Here is a 24321-nt window from a genome sequence, read left to right as displayed (position 1 = left end):
GAAATAGAAGATAGATGGAATAAGAGAGACGGAGTAGTGCGAACCCTAATTTAAAATGGTCTATAGGACATAGAATACAACATATAATGGATATACTACAAGAAAAATGTACCCATATACGGATACAAAAACGGCTAAAACAAAATGAAATGAACTTTTGTAAAAGCGTAGTTTACACTACACAAAGCTATGATAAAGACAATTATAAAAAGAAAAAGCATAAAAAATACAAGACACAATATAATAAAACTATCCTCAATATAATAGAAAGAAATATTATCTTAGAAAATCAAGAAATTTAAAGCCTTATTTAGACAAAAATAGACATGTAAGAAAATATCGAACAGAAAGAAATTATAGAAATAAGTTAGAATGCTTCACTTGTGGAAGTGTAGAGCACTTAGCCAATACATGTCCAAAAAGAATAAATAATAAGACAAGAAATTCACAGCTAATTGAAGATTTCCAAGAAACATTAATAAACGTAGACGAATATATGTCAGATACAGAGAGTATATATTCTATAGTGAGTGTAGACACTGAAGAAAAAATCAAAACGACTATCGACTCGAAAGCGGATGAATTAATTAATGAAATAGGATTGGAAAATCTAGACCTAGGAGTAATAGATAATTTAGCAAATATAGCCGAAGATCGTAACCATGAGTTCGAACGAAATAAGGGATTGGATAGCAATTCATGTTTCTTTTGTAAATGGTATCCTAGTAGAGACAAAAGAGCTAAATGCAAAAATTGTTATATAGAAGGATGTATAATGTGTATAGAAAAAGAATTCAAAACAAAAATAAATAAAGAGACAACTCATAAGAAAATTGAAGACCCTACTATTAATCTAAGAATAATAACATTAGAAACAAGAATCAATGAACTAGAAACTAGATTATGTAACCTAGAAAAAGGAAAACATAGAGAAATGGAGAGTGAAGACGAAGAAATAAGATTATCAAATATACAACCTATGATGAAACCATTAAGAATCATACCAGAAGAATCGCAAGCAGAATTAATGAGTATAGAAGACCATGAGGCATTAGTATGTAATGAAGACAAAAAATTAGGAACAATAAAGATACTTGCCAGAATTAAAATAGATGATTATGAGATAGAAACGTTAGCATTAGTAGATTCGGGGTGCACAAAGTGCATAATAAATAAAAGAATAGTTCCACCTAATTTAATAAAAATTCTAGAAAAATAAATAAAAGAATGCAAATGGATGGAACCCATAACATAGGGAGAAGTATTAGAAAAACACACTCAACTTTGGCAAAATGCTATAAATGGATGGAGTCTATGACCCCCCCGGACTATTTTTTTGTGTATTATTGAGGGTATTATATGGACAAAAAAGAGTCCCTCAATATTGGGTATTATTGAGTCCACGTCACCAATAATACCCTCAAAATACACAAAAAAATAGTCCGGGGGGGGGTCATAGGACTCCGCAAAGTCGGGAGTGTGTTATAGCAATGCCAAAGTTAGATGAACACTTTTCCCCATAACATATATAGACATTATGTTCACAAAGCCTATATTAGCTTTATAAATACATGTTCAGAATTTTACAAACCAAGCTATAAAATGGATAAAATATGGGTAAGAGACCTTAATATCAATGTAGACTTTGTCATAGGATTGGATTTTATGTTACATAATAATGGCAGCTGTATGATTACAAGAGATGGGGTAATTTTCTTAAAAAATATTACTCATACGCCAGTACAAGTTCTTAACACTGAAACTAGGATCCGTCATAAGAAGATCCCTACCATAGACCTGCAAAAGAAAAAAGATAGTTGTTGTAAAGAGTGTCAAGAAAACAATACATGTTGTAAAGATAAGCCAGAAATAAAAAATTTAACTCTAGAAGAAGAAGAAATCCTGGAAGAAGAAGATTTGTTGGAAAAGGATTATACTTTAATAGATATAGAGACAGAGTTATATAATTTTAAAACAGGAATAGAAAGAATAGGAATAATAAAGAATCAAAAAGACCTAGACAATATAATAAAAACACTAGACGAAATAGAAATTATAGGAGAAAAACCATTAAAACATTGGAAGAATAATAGAATTGTATGTAAATTAGATATAATAAATCCAGACTATATAATTAAAACAGCCTCGATTGAAGCAACAAATCAAGACGTAGAAGATTTTAAAGTACAAATAAAAGAACTATTAGATTTAGGAGTAATACGTAGATCTACTTCTAAACATAGATCTGCAGCATTTATGGTAAGAAACCATAGCGAAATAGTAAGAGGAAAAGCGAGAATGGTAATTAACTATAAAAGACTTAATGATAACACTAGAACAGACGGATATAAGTTACCAGACAAAACAGAATTAATAAATAGAATACAAGGAAAGAAAATATTTAGCAAATTTGATTGTAAATCAGGATATTGGCAGGTACGAATGCATGAAGAAAGTATAGAATGGACTGCATTCACCTGTCCTGAAGGACATTTGAATGGTTAGTAATGCCATTTGGATTAAAGACAGCTCCACCAATTTTCCAAAGAAAAATGGATAATATATTTGGAGAATATAAAAGGTTTGTATTAGTATATGTAGATGATATACTAGTGTTTAGTAGAGATATTAAAGAACATTTAGGACATCTGCAAACAGTATTTAGACTATTTGTAGAAAATGGAATAATAATTAGTAAGAAAAAGATGGAACTATGTAAAAACTATATAAACTTTTTAGGAGTAGTACTAGGAGAAGGTAAAATTAAGTTACAACCTCATATAGCCAAAAAAGCTTTAGAAATGCTAGATAAGTTAGATAATGTTAAAGACTTACAAAAATTCCTAGGAATAGTCAATTACGCTAGAAATTTTATAAAAGATTTAGGAAAAATAGCAGGGCCATTATATTCAAAAACTGGATCTAATGGTCAAAAACACTTTAATACTGAAGACATTAAATTAGTACAAAAAATAAAAGAAAAAATAAAACACATTCCCGATTTAAACATGCCTCTAGAAACAGACTATCTAATTATAGAAACAGACGGTAGTTTTGAAGGATGGGGAGCAGTACTAAAAGCAAAACCCAATAAATATAGTAATAAGAATGAAGAAAAAATATGTGCTTATCAAAGTGGTAAGTATAAAGAAAAAGGAAATATGAGTAGTATAGATGCGTAAATTTTAGCCGTAATATATGGATTAAATAGTTTTAGACTATATATTCTAAATAAACCGAAATACTAGTCGAACATCGTGAAGCTATAGTTAAATTCTACCAAAAGATAAATGACAAGAATAGTAGTAGAAGGCGATGGTTAAATTTTTAGATACCATTTCAATTTATAATTTAAAATTTGAGCATATAAAAGGAAAGGATAATAATTTAAAGGACCAATTAAGTAGATTAACGATTATCGCTAACTAATTTTTTATTTGAACAAACATGAGACCTTCCGGTTCTCGGACGACAGACAAGGGGAAAGGCATAGACTCAACCCAAGACACATACGGATTTACGTATTAGGTAACCTTCATTTTAGACCTACATCTTTATTAGAAAAGAATACTATGGAAAGAATACAATTCGAGCCAATAACTTAGTAGCTTACCAACCATCAAATTGGACTTTTAAAGTATTACCAGAATATGTAATAGATAGACAACAAAGATGCTTAGTGGATAATTTATGGATTTCGCATAATAGAAAAGACGCTAGTCATTTCGTAGCCACTATAAATGCACTTTGTCAATATTTTACAGACCGAAATCTAGACAAAAAATTTAAATTTTATGTTGTAGTCCACGGTAAAACTAATGGCATTTTTCAAACCTGGATAGAAGTTTTAGACTCTATAAAAGACATACGAAAACCTCTTTTCAAAGGATTTAATAATTTCACCAAGCATTAGACTATGCTAGGGGAGTATTGGGTCCAAACTACTATATCTCTCCGGCCCTCGGACAAAACCGGACAAAATCCCCCAAGACAACGTCCAAAAAGATACGACAAAATAATCTTTTGTGACCATTGTTCTACCATGACCGATGTAGTCAAAAGGTTAAATCAAAGAAAAAGAGACTTTGATTCAAGAAAAAAATGAAACTCTTGGACCAAGTGAAGACATTAGAACAAAGACTACAAGCAAGTAAAAGTTCGAATTGGCGCGATCTCGAGTTCTCCATCTCGATAAAAATGGATGAGACGGTGTGCATTCCCCAATGAATGCAATTAGACCATTGTATCGGGTAAGGATACAGCTAGTCCGGTTCAAACGGTAGCCGGTAAAGACTTATCAAATCCGTTGATGGCTGTCACTTTGCCAAAAAGTGAAGATGAGGGATGTTCATCTCTCCAAACCAGACGAAGATTACCAAAGACACTTACGCAAGGGGCGACTTCTACAAAGAAAAGCACACTTGCAAAAAAAAGAAGAAAAATGAAAAAAATAGAAAATATAGTAAAAGAGACACTAGAAAAATTCTTTCAGACAAAGGAACAAGATAAACATATAGTAAAAAATTATAGTCCAGAATTATCTCCAAGACAAGGGATGTCACCGGTCCATAATTCAGATTTTGAAGGAGATGATATTAATTTCCAAGACAGTGCATTCCAAGACTCGCAAGATCCAAATGATGTAGACTCAGGCATGAGCTTTGACTCAATTGCTCTACACAATTTAGACACTTAGATCGTATAATGAAAGAAATAATAGAGCCTAACAACTACGTGAAGACATTAGCTAGAAGACAAAATCAAAAGAAAGGAAACATTTCAGGAAAAAGAAGTGAAAGAGACATTTGGCAAGAAAAAGAATTGAAAAAGACATTTGGTAAGCATGGTTCAGAAGGAAGATGAAAACAATAAATATGAGACAATGACATGTGGAAAGGTTATATTTCAAGATGAGACAATTACATTGAAGAAACGAAGACTGCAGAAACAATATCGTAGAAAAGAAGACTTTGGGAAAATTGAAAGGACGTTTTAAAAAATAGACTAGACTTTATTAAAGTAGCTTTAATAAAGTAGAAGTTTTATCTAGAAATGGACGACTCAAGAACGGACAAAATTATAAAGTATCTTTTGAAAAGTTTCACGTGACGATGGGCCCAAAAGTACCCGCTGAACTCCAAAAAGATTCTTCACAAATTTGAAGTCATAGATTGACGTCCGCCAACTCCTATAAATAGCAGTGTTTGAAGACGAGCAGATCATCGATCATTAACCAAGAGCACAAGTTCAAGAAAAAAAAAAAAAAAAAACATCGACCACCTTTCTCCATATTCCCTTTCCCTTTCATAAATGTCCTACCTTTTTTCAACCTTTGTAATATAACTCCCCGTAAAATAGTTTAGGACTTCCAGTAATTTTCTCTTAGTGTGAAATAGTTTTCGGGTTCCGAAAGGGAAACCTCTCTCCGACTTCAAGTCATGTAAGTCTTACCTATATTTTACGTACTAATCTCCCTACTATGTAAATTATTTTATGTTATGTGAATAATGTTTTAGTAATTATTTACTTTTCTTATGAATCTATTACTCTTAGTATATGGTTATTCTCTTAATTTCTTAATATATTCGATGGATTAGCCTGTAAATTCCTAGGTGTTTGGAAGACCGTTTTAATGTCCAAATGATAAGGGACTATGTTGGTCATGGTAGCCAGGGTGTGGTTAAAGAAGAAAGATATTAAGAATCAAGATTAAGAGAAAGAGATGAACAGTGTAATAAGATTCATAACTCAACAGTAAAAAAAAAAAAAAAAAAAAAAAATTATAAAACTGGGAGAATAGGCAGAAAATCAAAACTACACTTACATGATAAGAGGAATCAAGGGGTGAGGGAGTACCGAGTAGGATTGTTTAACATATTAGTAAAAAATCACATACTTTTGCTGTCTTTATTTCTATTGAAACAAACTATAACCCCTTTATATATATATATATATATACCTACTAACATCCTTAATGGATTAGATAGTAATTTCATGAATTAGATGGGCAATTCGAAGTGTATTCTTCCTAAATCGAGTGATCATTAGAGTGATTTGACGTGAAGTACTTAATTCAACCATATTTAGTCATAAAAAAATGAATTCAATGTTATTTAGTATAAACAAAGGAGTTCAATGTGATCAATCTCGTGAATATGTTGCAACAATGGAGGAGTTGTTGCAACATATGAGATACATGCTGCAACATCTGAGTAAGTTGTTGCAACATATGAGATACCTGCTGCAACATATGAGTAAGTTGTTGCAATAATTCAAACAAGGTAATTAATCTATTGCAACAATTACGCAACTTGCTTAAACATCTGATCCATCTATTGAAACAGATTAGTAACTTGTTGCAACTTCTTCAACAAATGTATGATCTGTTGCAACAATTAACTCATCTGTTGCGACATGTTTTTTAGCTTTTGCAATAATTTAAGCAATTGTTTGATTTTTTTCAACAAGGTGAGTAATTTGTTGCAACAACTAAGTAACTTGTTTAAAAAGATTAGTAACTTGTTGAAATAGATTAGTAACTTGTTGAAATAAATTAGTAACTTGTTGCAACTTCTTCAAAAAACTGTATGCATCTGTTGCAAGAATTAGTAAGGAAAATAAATAAGTTCATAAACAGAAATTGTTCAACAGCCACCTTGGCTCCAAATATCATAACTAATCAAAATAAATAAGTTCATAAACATCATTCACAAATAATATAAAGGACAAAAAAAAAAAAAAACAGGATTTATTAAACAACCACCTTGGCTCCAAATACCACAATTTAAGTAATAATTTATTCAGCAACTGCCTTCTAAACATTAGTTTCTTCATCTTCTAGTTCTTCATTTGTATCTACTGCTTCTTGGCTCTGTTCTTCATCTCTTTCTGAGGATTGATTGTCAGTTTGGCTGTCAATTTGACTATATCTTTCCTCAACATTTGCTGATTCATAAATAGATTGTCTACTTGTTGCAACAAGTGTAGAACTTGTTGCAACAAGTGTAGAACTTATTGCAATAACTACAAATCTGTTAGATATCTTCTACAAACAGAACCAAATAACTTAAGCTATGTCCAACAGATTTGTACTTGTTGAAACAGATTGTCTACTTGTTGCAACAAATGTAGGGCTTGTTGCAACAACTACAAATCTGTTGGATATCTTCTACAAACAGAAGCAAATAACTAAAGTTATGTTCAACAGATTAGTGAGTCGTTGCAACAGATTGTCTACTTGTTGCAAAAAGTGTAGAACTTGTTGCAACAACAACAAATATGTTGGTTATCTTCTACAGACAGAACCAGATAAATATCAGGACAAGAACAAAAAAACTATCTGTTGGATATATTTTCCTAAACCCTGAACCATACTAGGACAACAATAGAAAAACCATCTATTTCACTACAAACACACAACAACAACAATCTGGATTTTATCCAAACTTTTCCTAAACCCAAAAAAATAATAATCAAAACTTCCTTTCAAGATTTTTTTTTTGGAGTGGGTGGAGGGTTCAAAAAACCAAAAATAAAAACTTTTTTTTAAAACAAAATTATTATTTTTTGGGATGGGTGGGGAAGTAAGAAACCAATAAAAAAATTCAAAACTTCTTTTCAAGAAAAATCATTTTTTTGGTCGGAGGGTGGAAAAAACAAAAACAAAAACTTTGCAAAACTTTTTTTTTTTAAAATAATTTTTTTTTGGAAGGGTGGTGGGTGCAAAAAAACAAAAAGAAAAACTTTTATAAACTTTTTTTTAAAAAATAATTTTTTTTGGGGGTGGGGGTTTGAGGGGTGGGAGGAGGAAGAGTGAGGGCTGTTAAAAAAAAATCAAAATGTTTTTAAGAAAAAAATAAAAAATAAAAAATTTGTTGCGGGGGAGGGGTGTGGGGTGGGGGGAGGGGGGGGGTATGGGGCGAGGGTAGGGGTGGGAGGAGGAGAAGGGAGCTGGTGATTTTTTTGAGATTAAGTTGAGGTTTTTTATATTTTATAAAAGATTAAAATGTTTTAAAAATTATAATTGAGTCCCAATTTAATTTAATCATATTTTTAAGATAAATTTGACCGTCACCGTTTCTAATTGTCACCCGCAAGTTTATTCTTCCTAGTTATACGGCCAAACCCCTCGCAAAGGAAATAAAGAGGAGCGCAAAAAAGAATTCGCAGAAACAACGAGCATCAATTCTTAGTTCACAAATTTCATTCCTACAATCTCACAAATTCGCAAGCAGAGACGAGGTTTGTGGCCTTTTCTCCCTTTTAATGTCTATTTTACCTCTTAAACACTAACTTGTCTCATTTTTCTACTTTGCACTCCAATTGTTTGATGAAATGCCTCTTAAATATTTTAGTGTTCAATTATGCTTATGCATTTCATTTATGAGCTCTCTAACTGGAAAAAATGCCTCCTACGTACCATTTTAGAGTACATTTTGTTTTAACTCAATGTGTTTGATGAAATGCCTCTTACGTATTTTAGCGTTTAGTTATGCTTATGCATTTCATTTATAAGCTCTCTAACCGAAGTTCTAAGTAAAATTTTGGTTTTGCTTTTCTAAATACCTGAAAATTGAAACCTTTCTTTGGTCTGAGTATGAATGCTCTTGCCGTTTCTTTTGTCCTTGATTAGTCAAAGACGGAGCTAAAATTTTGAGTTTATGAGTTTTAAATTCTAAAAAAAAAAAAAAGCCTATTGATTTACATATTAAGTAAATTTTTAAATACATTTGGGTTCTGCCAAACCTCAAATATTTCTCTTCTTTCTTACTTCAATGATATTAGTATTTCAAAGATGAAAATATGAAGTCAAAACTATTTTTTTTTTCCTGGAATGAAATAAAAAAGATACGTAGTAACATTAGCAACAATGATATGCTTTACTTGAGCTGAGGGTTCTCCACGAGGTAGGGGTAAGGTCTGCATACACTATACCCTCCCTAGACCCCACTTGTGGGATTACACTTGTATGTTGTTGTTGTTGTTGCAGTAATATTAGCGATAAGAGGAACAAGTTATATTTCTACAATTTTAAAACGAATAGCGTTGTAGATGATCTTTTTAGAAGAGGGTGACTCTAACAACCTTTCTAGTTATTTCGTTCTTTAGGCTTGTAGCCCTGCCCGGTTGTACTCAGTTTATTGTGTTGGAGGAAAGCAAGAATCTTTTGATATTCAGAGCGGACGAGAATTATCTAATTGGAAGATTTCTTTCTCTTTGCAGTGAAACGAGAAGCTAACAAGATGCTGCCACAGCGGATGAAAAAGGTTATGGCAGACAACCCAAAGAAATTAGCTAATTTGATTGACCTGGTAAATCTCCCTTCAACACTTAGAGATTTCATGGGTCAGTCACAGACCTCCCGCTTGGGTTGTTTTAAGCGTGTGTGGTCTTACATCAAGGAAAACAATCTCCAGGTAACTTATATTTGCCTTTGTGTTGTGGTTTTTGGTTGCAGAATATCCATATTTACTCCATTTCAAAGACAACCTCTTTAATATTGGAGATGTCTTCAACTGTGTGGCCTTCCATAAATACTTTTCTTTTTCCTTTTTCCCATTTAAACCCCCAATTTATTAAGCCACATCAATAAATAAACAAGGATACACTTGAAAAGGGGGGATATCATGGTTGGTGGTGCTTCCGTCCCATTTTATATTGCAGTATTTGACTTATTAACGTAATTGTTGAAAAGTTGGTTTTATTAGAGAAATCATTGGATCAAAGTTTAAAGATTTGATTGGTGTAAAAAATTTGAATCCTTGAAAGTAGTAAATTTAAATAAAATGATGTGACACATCTCGAAGTAGAAAAATTGCCATATGATTTTAGGAGGAGGAAATAGTTTCTTGTATTAGCAAATGGTTCTCGTTTAGAAACTGCTTGATTGATCTTTAGCGTGGTTTTCATGCAAATGATGTTCTGAAATTTGATCTTAAATATAGTGAGAAATGCTTGCATAGCACTAAAGTCTAGTGTAGAACCAGGAGGCTGTTTAAAGTTTACCTAAGCAATCAACACTAGACCTATGGTTTTTCCCTGCATCTGTAAACAAACATTGCTAAACTATGTGTACTCTGGACTGTGGAGGTGACACAAACATGTATAGATAACTAGGTGAACTCTTTGATCACTTCTGTGCATGTTATATCTATAATATTTCTCTATTTCTCACATCATTAAAACTATTCCTTTTATCAAGCAATTTTTCCCCGATGTGTAAAGAAAATCTCGACGATTTCTCGTTCACTCAGTCTGTCTCATGTTTTTGCATAATTTCCACTTCCAATTTAGTTTTAGATGATTTTATTCTTTGGCTGTGGTTGTGGTCCTTCAGTTGCCTGCATGCCAAACCAACATGGTCATATGATATACGCATTTCTAATAGGGCAGTGACAAGCTATTATAGATACTTCTCCTGTTTCCGTACTTCAAATATTACACTTTTATCAGTTTTTAACTGCAAATGTTTTTAGCTTTATCATGACTTCTATGTGATGTTTTGCTTTTAGGATCCAACCAACAAGAACTTAGTTAATTGCGATGAAAAGTTGAAGAGTATCTTGTTGGGTAAGCCCAAGGTTGAGCTGACTGAACTACCAACACTGATCAAGCTGCACTTTCCTAAGCAGCCAAGATGATCGAGTTTCTTGTAATGTTTAATTTTCGTAACTTAATCCTCGACCTTATACTAGACTCCATGGATTTTATGGAGACTTAGATTATGTATACTTTCCTTACAGTTATGAGTTAGCCAGGCTTCTTTGATGAACTTTATATTAGGACTGAGCCTGTCTTTATCGGAGAGAGATTTGATTTACTTTGGCTATGCAAACTTTACTCTTGGAAAGATTCTGCTATATTGATAGTTAAGCTACATGCCACACATTACTGTCGTATTCTGGAAACTGCTACACTTTGCTATAGTTATGTTTTTATTTATTTTATGAAGTGTACTGTACTTGTTGCTACTCGAGTTTGTAAGCAACCCCATCTGAAAGAACTGTATGGAACTGAAAACAGAGTCAGTTCTTTTTGGAATTTAATTTGGAGAATTATAAATGTGCACTGTGCATATTAGAATTTCAACGTCCTAACTTCTCCTTTAACAAAATATCCCAAAAGAAGAACCGATATGCGAAGTTATAAGCAGAGACTTTAAGCTCTTTGATTGATAAAGTAAGAGCGCACATATATTTGGAACTTCTAGAGGGTCTTCCTCGTGAAAGAAAAAAAATGATAAATACTTACTCGCATCTGACATTTACACCATATCGTACTTATACACATGGACTATCTACGATTGAGGACTTATAACCCAAATTGAAAACTATGCTTAGATGCAAATATGAACTAATTATGTATGTTACACAGAAATAAAAAAAAAAAAAAGTAAACAAAAGAAGGAAAAAAAAATAAAAAATTGGAAGAGCTCAGATGCGCTTTTGTCTCGTCTTGGAATCAGACTAGTGCGGCGACCCTAATCACTGCTTGATGCGCATATATTCATCACAGCTCAATGCACCAGCCGGGAATCGAACCCGGGTCTGTACCGTGGCAGGGTACTATTCTACCACTAGACCACTGGTGCTTGTTGTGTTTTGCTATGTACAATTGCTATAAGTCCTAGTTTAGACATGATTTGGTTGATATTTGAAGGAAAAAAATATTATTTGAAGTTGCAATTGAGTGAAAATTATTATTTCACTTGAATGCCCTTTAGACCTCTTTTTCAAACTTTAAATTCTCTATTATAAAGTTGATGTTGAACTGATTGATTAGATTATAAAACAAAATAATTTTTCAATATTATTTGTTGAAGCAAGCTATTTATAACAGGAGTGCGTGAACATATAGTATTACCTTACCTTGTCATCCACTTGTAAATTGCAATCCCCAATCCTAAGTTCTTACCTCTTCATCCCTTTCTAATCATCAACATACTTGCTGTCCTTTCCTAATTTATAAACAAATACCATCCTAATAGTGTATGAAATGAAAAGGAGAATGCGTTTTTGAAATATTATTTGAAGAACTATAAAATTACCTTTCAGTTCTAGCGTCTTCTTTATAGTAATAGCTTTCCAAAAAAAAGTATTACCAATTTTCAAATCCTATTCCTTAGAGCACCACATATATATGGTTATCAAGGATATCTAAGATCTTCGATTTAAATTAAAGTGCATAATTAAAGCTTGATAAAGTACTCATATAAAAAGTGGATCAAGGCATGATTAAAATTTATTAGTACAAACAACAACATAACCCACAGGTGAAGTCCGGAGAGAGTAAAATGTATCTAAACCTTATTCCTACCTCGTAGAGGTAGAAAAATTGTTTCCAATAGGCTTCAAGGAAAAACATTTCATCATATTTTTTTAAAAAAATACGAAAATGATTTATAAGATAGTACATTGATTACAATATATTGCTCAAGATTTTTCATAATGTTTCTTACTTTTAAGAATATAGGGTGCATTTCTCGTACTTGCTCATGAATTCGAGCCATATAAAATAAGAGGTCTTATGTTCTAACCATGATATGAAATTAGTCGAAGTGCTTTACTACCAACTTGGGATTTTCAGCACGAATTTAAATTTAATGGAATCGCAATACAAAGAAACCAAAATTAAAAGATCTTCAGCTTTGAGTCCCTTTTTTTTATTTGTTTTTCTTTTTGCTTGATAATATAAGTGAAAAATTATTTTTTTAATTTAATTTTGGTGTTAGAAATAAAATTTTCTTTTTCCTTTTCCAACTCCAAGTACAGCCCTCTTTCTTCTCTCTCTACTCCTAAAACCCTTTCTCTGTTTCATTATCCCACCGCCATTCCAATTCCATTTTTCTTCTTTTTTTTGCAATCCATATTAGCAAAACCCTAATATCAGATATGTCGTTGAGTAGAATCTCATCTCGTTTATCAAGAAATTTGTTGACACAGTGCCGCAATTCGTTGCTTCTCTATTATAGGCAAAATCAACAGCACCATGTTCCCATAATTTCATCTCAATTTCACTCAATTCCTCATATAAAAGAAAAGGTTAATCTTTGTGCCCTTTTTTGTGGATTGTTATTGAATTAGGGTTTTGCTAGGGTTTAAGGGGAAATTGTAATTTATCTGTATAGCAGGCTTAACTTGATGGTACTTTTAAATTCAGTTTTTTCTGTTAAAGTTTGTGCTTTAGCATGGTTTGCTAAAGAAAAGTTTTGATCTTTGTGCCACCCCAATATTCTTTGAGTTCTTTTCCCTTTTTGTGGATTAATGAGTTAGGGTTTTGCTGGGGTTTTAGTGGAAATTGTAATTTACTTGTACAGCAGTATTAACTTGATGTTACTTTTAACTTTTCAGTTTTCTCTATTAAAGTCATTACTTTTAATGGTTTGCTAAAGAAAAAGGTTCAATCTTTGTGCTGAATGCTCTTTCAATTCCTTCCCCTTTTTGTTGATTAATGAGTTAGGGTTTTGCTGGGGTTTTAGTGGAAATTGTAATTTACTTACAACTTGGTTTTACCTTTAACTTCAGTTTTCTCTGTTAAAGTTTGTGCTGGATTATTGAATTAGGGTTTGCTGGGGTTTAAGCGGAAATTGTAATCTACTTGTACAGCAGGCTTAACATGATGTTACTTTTGACTTTCGTTTTCTCTATTAAAGTCTGTGTTTTTTAATGGGTTGCTGCTGAAATTTTAATCTTGGGAAGCTTTGGACTTGAGTTATCTTTGATTCAATAGCAACATTGGGAACTCTCAAAATTAGTGTAGTAGGAATAAGATGTAAAGAAGCTAACAGAGTATTTTGCTTACATAACTTTTACTATAATTTATGCATATACTTGATGCCAGTAATGAAATCTACTATTTCTTCTTAAAAAAATAGTAGGAGGAAAGAAGCTACAATTTGCTTACTTTAAAAAGGGAGTAGATATAACCATTTTTCCTTGGCATTTACAGTATGTAGTTGTTTTTGTTGGTTTTTTTTGTCACAAATGAATTGAAAAGGCAGGACAAGACTTTTATACAGGGAAAAATGATTCGTAATATCCAAAAAACAAAAAGATTCCTAATTGCTTCATTTCATTGTAAGCAGTCAAGCTTGGGAAGAAACAATGATAATATGCTCGTCTTATAAAAGGATTTATGGGCAGTGATTTAATATACATATATCTAACTCCACTCTCTCCCTTTCCCGCTAAGCCTACCACTGCATGGGTTTGTATCAAACATTGCAGCCTCCTCTCGAGCTTGTATCCGCTTACTTCTTATCACATTGAATCTCTAATGTTTTTTCCCTAAATATTGCTGATTCTGCTGACTGTGTTTTTGGGATAGGTGTCTCTAGTACCTGAATCCGCCTTGCAACGGTTTGGATTCTCATCCTCTGCATCCCAACCTGATGAAAAAGAAACATCTCAGTCCCAATGTGAAGGAGGAAACGGAGCAGAGAAAACTTCAGCTTCTGCTGATTCTCACACTCAAGAGGACAAGGATGAATCAGGTAGCGATATGGCTTCCCAGTTTAACATGACTGAGAATGTTACAAGTATAAGATGTACTAAACAAAACGTTTTTTTTTTGTCGTTCTGATTCAGATTTAGAGGTGGAGGACCTTTCTAGGGATGACTTGGTGAAACTTGTAGTTGAGAAGGAAGAACTCCTAAAGATGAAACATGAGGAGTTTCAGAAAATGCAGGATAAGGTTCTTCGGACTTATGCAGAGATGGAGAATGTCATGGAGAGAACTAGACGAGAAGCAGAAAATACCAAGAAGTTTGCCATTCAGGTTAGTATTTATAAGCACATGCTATGCTAGACAGGCACGATTAATTTTTCGGTAGTCTAAGTTGCACTTCTATTTTTCTCATCTTTTGTATTAATAATGCTGCAGAATTTTGTGAAAGCCCTTCTAGATGTTTCTGATAATCTGAGCAGGGCTTCTTCTGTTGTAAAAGAGAGCTTTTCCAAAATTGATGTATCTAAGGACACATCTGGTGCCGTGCCACTTCTGAAGACACTTCTGGAAGGTGTTGAAATGACTGATAAACAGCTCTCGGAGGTACACTCTTACCCATATATATATTGTATTGTTGATCTATCCTCTTTTTTTTGTTTTTTTCCGTGGATTATGGAAAGCAAGTATAGCACTTCCACTCGTCTGTGCTTCCTTGGGTAAAAAGAGGGAGGGGAATTGAACTTGAGAACTAAATTGCGTTATCATGTTTTCTCTTTGATTGATTATGAAGTGTAAGAGCAGGCAGAGCAAAAGTTTCTGCACTTTCAAGGATAGAAGAGTCACTTTATTAGTAAATTTGTTTTGTCTTTCAAAATCGTTCGAAATAATTAGAAATTAATCATTAGTACTCTATGTGAAATAAATAAACAAACGAATGTCTCCTAATGGTTGACCCTTTTGATTTGTTGGGAGAATAAAAACAAAATCAATCAATTATAGATTTCTTAAATCCCTACACAAAATAAATGACTTCTGAAAAATATCAAACATAATTCGAGTATAGCAATAATTAAGTATTAATTCCAACTAGTTTGTGTTGCTTAAAGAAAAAGGAAGCTTATCAACTACAGGCTACAAGTACCTTATCAAAGATAAACTACAATCCCCTGCTGTCGTAGGCAAGGGGTTTCGAACCCGAGACCTCCATTATGAAAACCCCATGCTCAACCAACTGAGCCACCCTTGCGGGTTACCTCTCCCGTGTGGTTTGCGAGCAATTGCACAGGAGCTGGGTTTACCCTGTGCGCACCCGAAGGGTAGCGGCTGCGGGTTCCCATGTCATCAAAAAAATAAAATAAAAAAATAAATGAATAAAAAGCTAAATCAATCAAGTAAGCGTTCTTTTAATCTCGCACTTATCCCTACACGAATATTCATCTCTAATAAGAGTGGAACGAAGTCCTAATCCCAACTAGAGTTCTTTTGCAAAAAAAAAAAAAAACTGTCTGAGTTCTAACGAGATTGAACAGCGTGCGCTGTTTGCTTCCATTGGATATTCGTTATTTCCTATATCCGCATTAATTTGAGAGATCATATTTATAGGTCTACATCCTTTCCTTTTATCGCTTTCAATAATCATATTGTTGCACATATTTAAGCTGCATATTAAAGCGTACTTAAGACGGGGTCAAACCATCTTGGACGACATTCACTTATGTTTTCCTCCATGTTGCCACTTGCACCCTCTGTTGAGTTATCAGACATTCATACTAGTCTTGCATCCAATTTCGTATCACTGCATATCATTATTAACATCCCCATTTCTCTGACATTCACTTCCATATGATATTGTTGTTCTTACAAGTAGGTTTACCTTTTGCCTTTTATTTTGTTAGTATTAGTATCTTCCTATCACAAGGCACTTCTATCACATTTCACTGTTTCATCTATTTTAATTTAATTCGATGTGTTCATCTTCACTTATCATTTCATTCTCCTCGAAAATTAAGCCTAGATATCTCTATTTTTTAATGTAGTATCTTCCTATCACAAGGCACTTCTATCGCATTTCACATTGTTTAATCTCACTTCACCTTAATTCTTCTCATGGCTGTTAAGATTGCAATGTGTTTGTTTTGTTTAACTTCTACTATCATGAGAACCTTACTCTTGAGTGCTTCTCAGTAGTTGTAACTGTTATTGTCACTAGTTTCATCAGTTTAACACAAAATCTTTCTGTAAATAGCATGCACTATGGAACATCGTCTTGTATTCTATTGGTTTGTTGACTTTTATTAGGGTAAAATATGTGTACATTAGTAAGTCAAGTTTTGTAGGGTGTCGAAAGAAGTTCATAAGTGAAAAGTAGGTCAAAATATGATAAGACATAGCTACTTTGATACTTTGTCTTTATTCCAGTAAGAGTGGATGGATTTTGGAGCACGAGGGCAAAGTATCTAATTTTTGTTGTGAGCGCTAGCGACTCACTTAACAAGAACTCCCCTTTATGTTGGGAAAGCTGTAGGACAACAACTATTGTTCTTGGAATTAAATTTCCATCTATAAAAATATTTTGATTATGTTCGGAGAGCCGAGGGTCTACCGGAAACAGCCTCCCGACCCCACAAAGGTAGGGGTAAGGTCTGCGTACATCCTACCCTCCCCAGACCTCACTCGTGGGAATACACTGAGTATGTTGTTGTTGTTCGGAGAAATCATACTCAAAGAAGGATTATTTGACTCTCCATATAGATAAATATGTATTATAAATGGGACAAATGAAGTAATATAAAATAATATTAGGAGCTGCTCCTTCCGTTTCAATTTGTTTGTCTTACTTTCCTTTTTAGTCCGTTTAAAAAAGAATGTCTGTTTTTGGCAACTCTTTAATTCCAACTCTCCACATGGCATGTTTAAGACCGCAAGATTAAAGGGCATTTTGGTACATTTCACATATCTTTAGTTGACAACCACAAGTTTCAAAAGTCTTCTTTACTTTCTTAAACTCCTTGCCAAGTTAGAACCAGACAAACAAATTAAAATGGAGGGAGTATTAGTTAAAATTGCTGGAGGGCAACAAGATTTCCCAGCTTGAAAAAGAGGCCAGCTTTTTGAGCCGCACTAAGATAGAAAGTAGGTCAGTGAAAATGACACAAAGTATGTATTCTTAAGCTACTTAAGTGTTATGTGAATCCATATCCCCCAACTAAGGTTTGAATGGGGCATGGTGATCATGTCAGTCAGCCACTATATTCATGAAATTAAGCTAGCTAATTCCCTAATACCCACTTAGGCTGAGTAATATCCAATAAATTTTGGCAAAGGAAGCTATTGCTTTAGATTTTCTTCAAGCGAATGCCACAACTGGCTTCTGAAATAAACATAAGATGCAGAAAACAGGTTCGCAATATTCACATGCAGCTGCGGGAGCTGCAAGAAAAATATCTTGGACATTGAAAAATCACAGATGCAGGCTCGCTAGTTTCTCCAGTTTCACATTGAAGTTGTAATTAATTAGGAACATGCATACCTCTGGGAAATGATAGTAGCCGTTAGCTTCCACACTTTGTCCATTGACCATCTGCCTAGAGTACTTTTGTCCTATTTCAAACTTCAATAGTGTTTTTACACTACTTGTTGAGGTCCAGCGGGTATTATAGATGCTCAATGTTATTATTGCTTTTGCACTATGTGATGGATCTTTAATCCTTTCCGCATGTAGGTTCTCCTTTAGATCTAAGTTGCTTCTTTTGTCTTTTCAGGTATTCAAAAAATTTGGTGTTGAAAAATTTGATCCTACAAATGAAGAATTTGATCCAAATAAGCATAATGCAGTATTTCAAGTACCCGATCCTGAAAAGGCTCCCGGAGTGATTGCTGTTTGTCTTAAGGTATTGTTTAGTATTTTCTTCTCAATTACAAGTAATTTGATTGTTCTCTTGCATAGTACTGTAGCAACATCTTAAAAGCATTTGTTGTCTTTACACATCTCAAAAGATTGTGGAAATCTCTCTCATTGGAAATCAAATGAGCAGCTGACAATTTACTTGCTCTTTCTGTTTGCAGCCAGGGTACACCTTGCATGACCGAATTATTCGGCCTGCTGAAGTTGGTGTGACAGTAGCCGTGGAGAGTACTGGGAACTGATCAAAGTACCAACACCTAAATTTGTACCGACGTTTAAAAATCAGAACATTTTTGCTCTTAGGCGATTTGAGCTCTAGATTCTCCTTCGGGGAAGGTGTTCATTGTGCAGATGTTAAGTTACAAACTCAATGTTTTTTTGCCCTTCATCTAGAGTTTGTGTTAAATTGGAACAATAAGAAGTCTCTGATTCACAAGGCATTCTTGTTGCGGGTGGAACGCTTTCCCTCTCCACTTCCTTACCAATACGCAAGTGTTGTATGTTTGAACTTTACACTTGGATGTAACTTATTCCACATAAGAGGCCGATGATTTCTGTTCTTGCTAAATCGGATCTTCGAATGAAAGAAGTGAGCAATATTTTTCAGCTTATGGTGAAAATAACGAGAAACACTTTCAGCTTCTGCTTGTTGGTACCATTTGATATCCAACTTGATGCATTTTTGTCTGTGAGTTGGCTGCTCAACGATATTGTGCAGTAAACGCGTACATTCTTATATACAAAGAGGTGCACAAAAATAATGCCAAAATTACAAACTAGTAAGTGGGTTTTGTTGCTCCTTTTCTCTTTTGCATATGCAAAACAACTAATGACACTTTCAGCAATATGTCTCCGTGTGACTGAGCTCTAACCATGGCTTCTCGGATCAGAAACTTGATGGACCTTGCGATTTTCAGCACTTGTATATCGTCCCACAGCGCGAGCATAAGGTATCGATTCTTCCCCTCGTGCAAGGGCGTCCACATTCTCAAGTAAATACTGTCTTGGAAGGCGGCCGACAACATTACCTTCCTCATTTCCATTTTTATCCAGGAATGCAAAATGAGGAATACCCTCAACTCCAAACTCATCAAGCTCTTGTTCCCACTTCGTGTTATCCACATTCAACATAACAAAATTCACACGGTCCCTGCATTAACAGCATGGACTTTCTTAGTCAACTTAATATTGAAAAAATGGAAATCTCACTCAAAGATAATACCATTATAGTAATAGGAAGAAAGGTCGGATTATCAGTGATCAATAACAAAAAAAGTTTTACTTGTACTGCTGTTCAACTTTATAGACATCTGGAGCTAATTCTCGACAAACTTCACACCAATCTGCATAGAATTCTACAACAGTAGGCTTTCCATTGTTAAGAGCCTGCATGGGAAGAGATCAAATTTAGATCAAATATAGAAACAGAAACCATAACAAAGAAACTATAGTTGAAACGACTCAATAATGAAGTACATATCTATGACTTAAAGGACATAATAAAAAAGACTATCGGTTAGCTTACATTTATTTGGTTAGGGTAGGGGTTTGATAGTTATCTGATTATGCGGAAGTAGATTACTGTCAACTAAGTATCATGAAGCAAAGGAGAAAACAGCTTCAGTGTTATCAGCTAACAATTGTACCAGCTTCCAAAAATAAATCACAAGACCGACAATTCAATTACTGGGGGGTTAGGATATGAATCATATGATTGTGGGAGCATGAGATGTACTCTAGGCTATGTCATAACTATCAATCTAGTTAACTTGTAGTTGTGTTTATCTGTGTGAACTAATTATCCCTCTGATCTGATTTGAATTATGTACTTATCGACATTTGCTTTAGCATAAAAACAAAATCTTGAGAAGACCGACTTAACTTTTGCTCTAATTTAGTATATAAAATCATGCATAAACCTCATGCTGGAGGGCACTCTCTCATGGCTAGTACAAAAGCGACTAGATTCCCGCTCTGTCACTTTATATTAGTACATAAGAATCACAGCTTCTGTTTACTTATCCAAAAAAGAAAAAGCTGAACTTCTGTTAATGCTTAACGAGGGCTAGTGCGTATGAAGCTGACTATAGTCCTTTGCTTCCGGAGTTGCAGAATTTCAATTGATATAAAAAGTGTTAAGTGAGCTTCATGTCCCTCTTAATCGGCCACCTACAAACTTTTCTGATAACATTGGGGCACTATGAATCTCATCAAATCCAGTCTCTCACTCTAGGATCAAACATTAAATCATTTTATCCGAGAGAAGGTAGCTCGTGGCCAGCTCAATGTCCATCATTTTTCTTTCTCATCATTAGCTTGCTGACACATTAACGAAACCACTATCTATCTGCAGAGTTTCTCAACACAAAATCTAATATGTGCCTTCCCTAGTTGACTCAGACGGGCACCAGTAGAGAGTTATTGGGTATTTCATATTATTATCGCCTTGTAACTGTCTATGTGAAGCAAAACATTTCCATCGGCACAAATAAATCACCTATAACCTTTATTTGGTGATAAGCTTCCTAGAATCTTCAACAATATCTTATAAATTAAGCGAAAAAGGGCCAAAATAGCCCCTGTACTTTATGCTGAGGGGCACTTTTACCCTCCGTTAATAATTGGGCTGTTTTTTGCCCCTGCCGTTACCAAAAGTGGCATTTTTTCCCTTTCAGCTAAGGGATTCTTAAAAAAATAAAAAATTCAAAAATCATATGGGAAAGGGCAAAAGTGTTCTCTCCATATAGTTTAGTGGCAATTTTGGCACTAAACTATACGGATAAAACACTTTTACCCTTTTCTGTAAGAGTTTTTGAATTTCTTTTCTATATATTCTATTAGCTGAAAGGGCAGGAGCAAAAAACAGGTCAACTAGTAGCGGAGGAAACACCCCTCGGCTTAAAGTACAAGGGCAATTTTGGCCCTTTTCCCTAAATTAAACCAAAAGCAAAATACTCCTATATAGCCTCTTTAAGAGAAAAAACACCAATTGCAAGTCCATCCAATGGTAGAATACATAAATCTACAGGTCCTACCAACATATGAACACAACAAAAAAATTATCATAAGAAACGATGGTCATGCTTGTACACTAACCTCTTCATACGGCAGTGCTACAGCCGTGATATCCTTCAAAGAAGGAATACCTAAATCTAGTCTTTGCGAAGAGAAAAGTCCAAGTGCTGCAAGGACAGACACTAGTGCTACCCGCCGATTAAAGTCTCTGGTTGGATATTCAGGACCAGAAGACGGAGCAGAGACTTCAGCTTTACTACTCTCAGTGTCAACACTTGGCTCTGTTGACGACTCCTCCTGTACAGCAGACATTTATCTGAACCATCAGAGCCTAACCAAAAGTATTGCCATCAAATTTATGTACCTATATCAACTTGAAGATTAGATTGCACTAGTAGCTTTACTTTCTATATAAATGTTTCATCTCACCAACAAAACCTCAAACGCTGCAAAGTTGATATGAAAGGACTTGAGTTATTTCTTTTTGCGCAGCAGATTATACAGGAAACTTTAAGAAAGATGAGAGTTTCACATATAAGCAGGTATGGTTGTGAATCGTTAACACTATTTTTTCCTTTTCATGAAGTAATAAGTAAATCAACAAATCTTTTTCTTTCCTTTAGTGGTCAATTAACAACACTATTCATAAACGCTTCCCTCAAAAAGGGCGGAGCTAACTGCAATGGCGAAGCCAGGAACTTCGCTAAGGGCCCTCAAGATTAATATATATATCTATAGAAAGTAATTCTTTTACTTCTATACACAATATTATTTTATATATACATAGTATAATTTTTCGACTAAAGGTATTCAACTCACCCCCCTTCAGTCTATGTAGCTATATACTGTATATCCAAAGTGAAAATGATTTTTTACGTATATATAGTAGATATTAAATACCCTTTGCTTCTTGGTATGTTTATGTCTTTATATTTTGAATCCAGTTAGTAAAAATTATGGTTCCGCCACTGCCCTCAATACACAGTTTTTGACCTAAAAAAGGTCCATTAATAAAAGGGGTTGCTCAATTTCTTCCTTGTTCAATCACACTAAACAAAAGATATAATTTTTAACTTGACAAAACTGCAAACTTTTGGTCCACTACTCACACATCCAAATAAAGCTTAAGGGGTTTGATGAAAACAATAAAGAAAGTGAAAAGATTAAACCTTTACTGCATATTCAGATGGGTCGGAGTTTGGTTGGCAACAATCGCCTGTTTTGGGGTCGGGTTGGCAGTATATTCTTTGATACTTGAGAATATTCTTCAGCTGATAATTGGAAGGTTTCATAAAGTGCAAAGTTTGTTGGGTTCGAAAATGAATAGGCCTGTGGATTCCAATGGGACTAGAGGCTACCCGAGCCATGGTGAATCAACAACTACTACCTTTTTGCTTCTGTAATTTGGACAATCTTGGCTGTGTTATGTAAAGACTCTGAGTTAGTGGACATAGATGCTTGTTTTTGTAGATTTTTGTGTTACTTGTGTTGACCATGCCAAACGACGTCGTTTAAGTTTTTCCTTTCAAATTATAATGGATTACTTGTCAAAATAAAAAATGGTATTTTTTAAAAGATACTGCTACTTCATTTGCTTTGTTTATCTTACAATTTTGTTATTATTATTTTCCTCTCAATTCTACTTTTATGACATTTTTAGCCTACAGTCTATCGAAAACGACCTCTCTATTTCACAAAGATAGGGATAAAAGGTGCGTACATCTTACAGTAGGTAAGCTATTTTTGTTGTTGTTATTGTGGATATGTAAATATAGTTAAAGCGAGGAAAATACAAAATGAGAGGCTTATGATCAGGGGCGGATTTAGAGGAGTGTGGCAAAAAATTACAGTGTGTATATATATATATAGGGTGGATCTTCTGTGTCTGTCTGTGTACATATATAAGTTTTGAATACCTGAAACAAACTCAAAAGGTTATCTTAAGTGGTTCCATCTGAGTGAAAATCTTGAATCTGTCACTGCTTATGATAAAATTCATTTACACTTATTAAAGAGTGTAAAATTTACTTTTCTTTTTTTTTTAATTACGTAATTAAACAAACCGCGAGCACTTATATATAACTAACTTTTTAGGTAATTTAAGTTTGCTTATAAAAACTAAATTGGTTGAAAATTTGCACATCTATATATATAATAAAAAAGGCATACAGGCAATTGATGTGCATGCACTCTCATGATATAACCATTGTTATTTATCTTTTTTTGTGATTTTTTTGCCTTTTTTCCCAAATACTTTTATTTAAATTATTTAAAAAAATTATAATTAAATGAGGAAGAGATAATTGCATAACTAAATGAGGAGCACATTTAGTCTTCTACGTCATAGTTGTAACTGTATACTATTTTATATTTATATCATTAAATAATTCTCAAAGATAATCTCCTCAATTACTAAAGTAAATGCAAAAAAACGTTTAGGAAATGAAAGATCAATAACTATTAGTAAGAGAATGCATAAGAACTGATAACCGATGATGTATTGAAGCTTTATTTACTGTTAATCAATGTCAATAATGTGATAGTGGAGGATTAATATATACTATTAGGTTCATTCTCATCTTTTCTTTTCCATGCCTATGTTTTCACTTTTCACCAATACCAGAGACTAAATGTCCTTTTCGCCCAACATTTTTCGTATGAAGACATGACTAATTGCTTGGATCAAGATAACCTTCATATAGTTACGTGTCAACGATGAATAAAATGGTTGATCTATAGTTCATAATGGTATGTCAATAATTTTTCCCTTATCTTTTGTTGTATCTACATGTTTTTTTTTTTTTTTTCAGCGTTTCTTATGCTTGTGTACTTCTTCCTCTTCACAAAATTCTCATCTTTAATCACAGGAGAAACAAATAGACATATGGATAATAACAATGCCTACGAAAGTGGGCTGATGAATTGGACTACAAAGAGACAAAGAAATAAACAATTT

At 33.7% G+C, this 24321-nt stretch overlaps 3 protein-coding genes and 2 non-coding genes across 5 annotated transcripts; 2 read left to right on the top strand and 3 right to left on the bottom strand.

Moving 5' to 3' along the window:
- Positions 1-8096: 8096 nt before the first annotated feature.
- LOC132037236 (upstream activation factor subunit UAF30) lies at positions 8097-10969 on the top strand. The gene is made up of 3 exons (XM_059427729.1): positions 8097-8241; positions 9223-9416; positions 10512-10969. The coding sequence occupies exons 2-3, from the start codon at positions 9243-9245 to the stop codon at positions 10638-10640; spliced, it is 303 nt and encodes a 100-aa protein (XP_059283712.1). The 5' UTR covers positions 8097-8241; positions 9223-9242; the 3' UTR covers positions 10641-10969.
- Positions 10970-11428: 459 nt separating this feature from the next.
- On the bottom strand, positions 11429-11517 carry LOC132038810 (small nucleolar RNA snoR114). Its single transcript, XR_009410285.1, has one exon. It is a non-coding gene; the product is annotated as a small nucleolar RNA snoR114 (small nucleolar RNA).
- A 2-nt stretch (positions 11518-11519) lies between these two features.
- Positions 11520-11590, bottom strand: TRNAG-GCC (transfer RNA glycine (anticodon GCC)). Its single transcript has one exon. It is a non-coding gene; the product is annotated as a tRNA-Gly (tRNA).
- Positions 11591-12761: 1171 nt separating this feature from the next.
- LOC132038669 (grpE protein homolog 2, mitochondrial-like) lies at positions 12762-18861 on the top strand. The gene is made up of 6 exons (XM_059429357.1): positions 12762-13040; positions 14326-14491; positions 14586-14776; positions 14882-15049; positions 18208-18336; positions 18512-18861. The coding sequence occupies exons 1-6, from the start codon at positions 12891-12893 to the stop codon at positions 18590-18592; spliced, it is 885 nt and encodes a 294-aa protein (XP_059285340.1). The 5' UTR covers positions 12762-12890; the 3' UTR covers positions 18593-18861.
- Positions 18862-19172: 311 nt separating this feature from the next.
- Positions 19173-22817, bottom strand: LOC132038671 (thioredoxin-like protein HCF164, chloroplastic). Its single transcript, XM_059429358.1, has 4 exons — positions 22535-22817; positions 21447-21662; positions 19633-19736; positions 19173-19500 (listed from the first exon to the last, which is right to left on the bottom strand). The coding sequence occupies exons 1-4, from the start codon at positions 22730-22732 to the stop codon at positions 19218-19220; spliced, it is 801 nt and encodes a 266-aa protein (XP_059285341.1). The 5' UTR covers positions 22733-22817; the 3' UTR covers positions 19173-19217.
- Between the last annotated feature and the right edge of the window lie 1504 nt (positions 22818-24321).

Source organism: Lycium ferocissimum, chromosome 11, assembly GCF_029784015.1.
Source record: "Lycium ferocissimum isolate CSIRO_LF1 chromosome 11, AGI_CSIRO_Lferr_CH_V1, whole genome shotgun sequence".
NCBI lineage: Eukaryota > Viridiplantae > Streptophyta > Magnoliopsida > Solanales > Solanaceae > Lycium > Lycium ferocissimum.
Note: the sequence above shows the minus strand (reverse complement) of the source record. Positions and strands in the feature narration are given on the sequence as shown.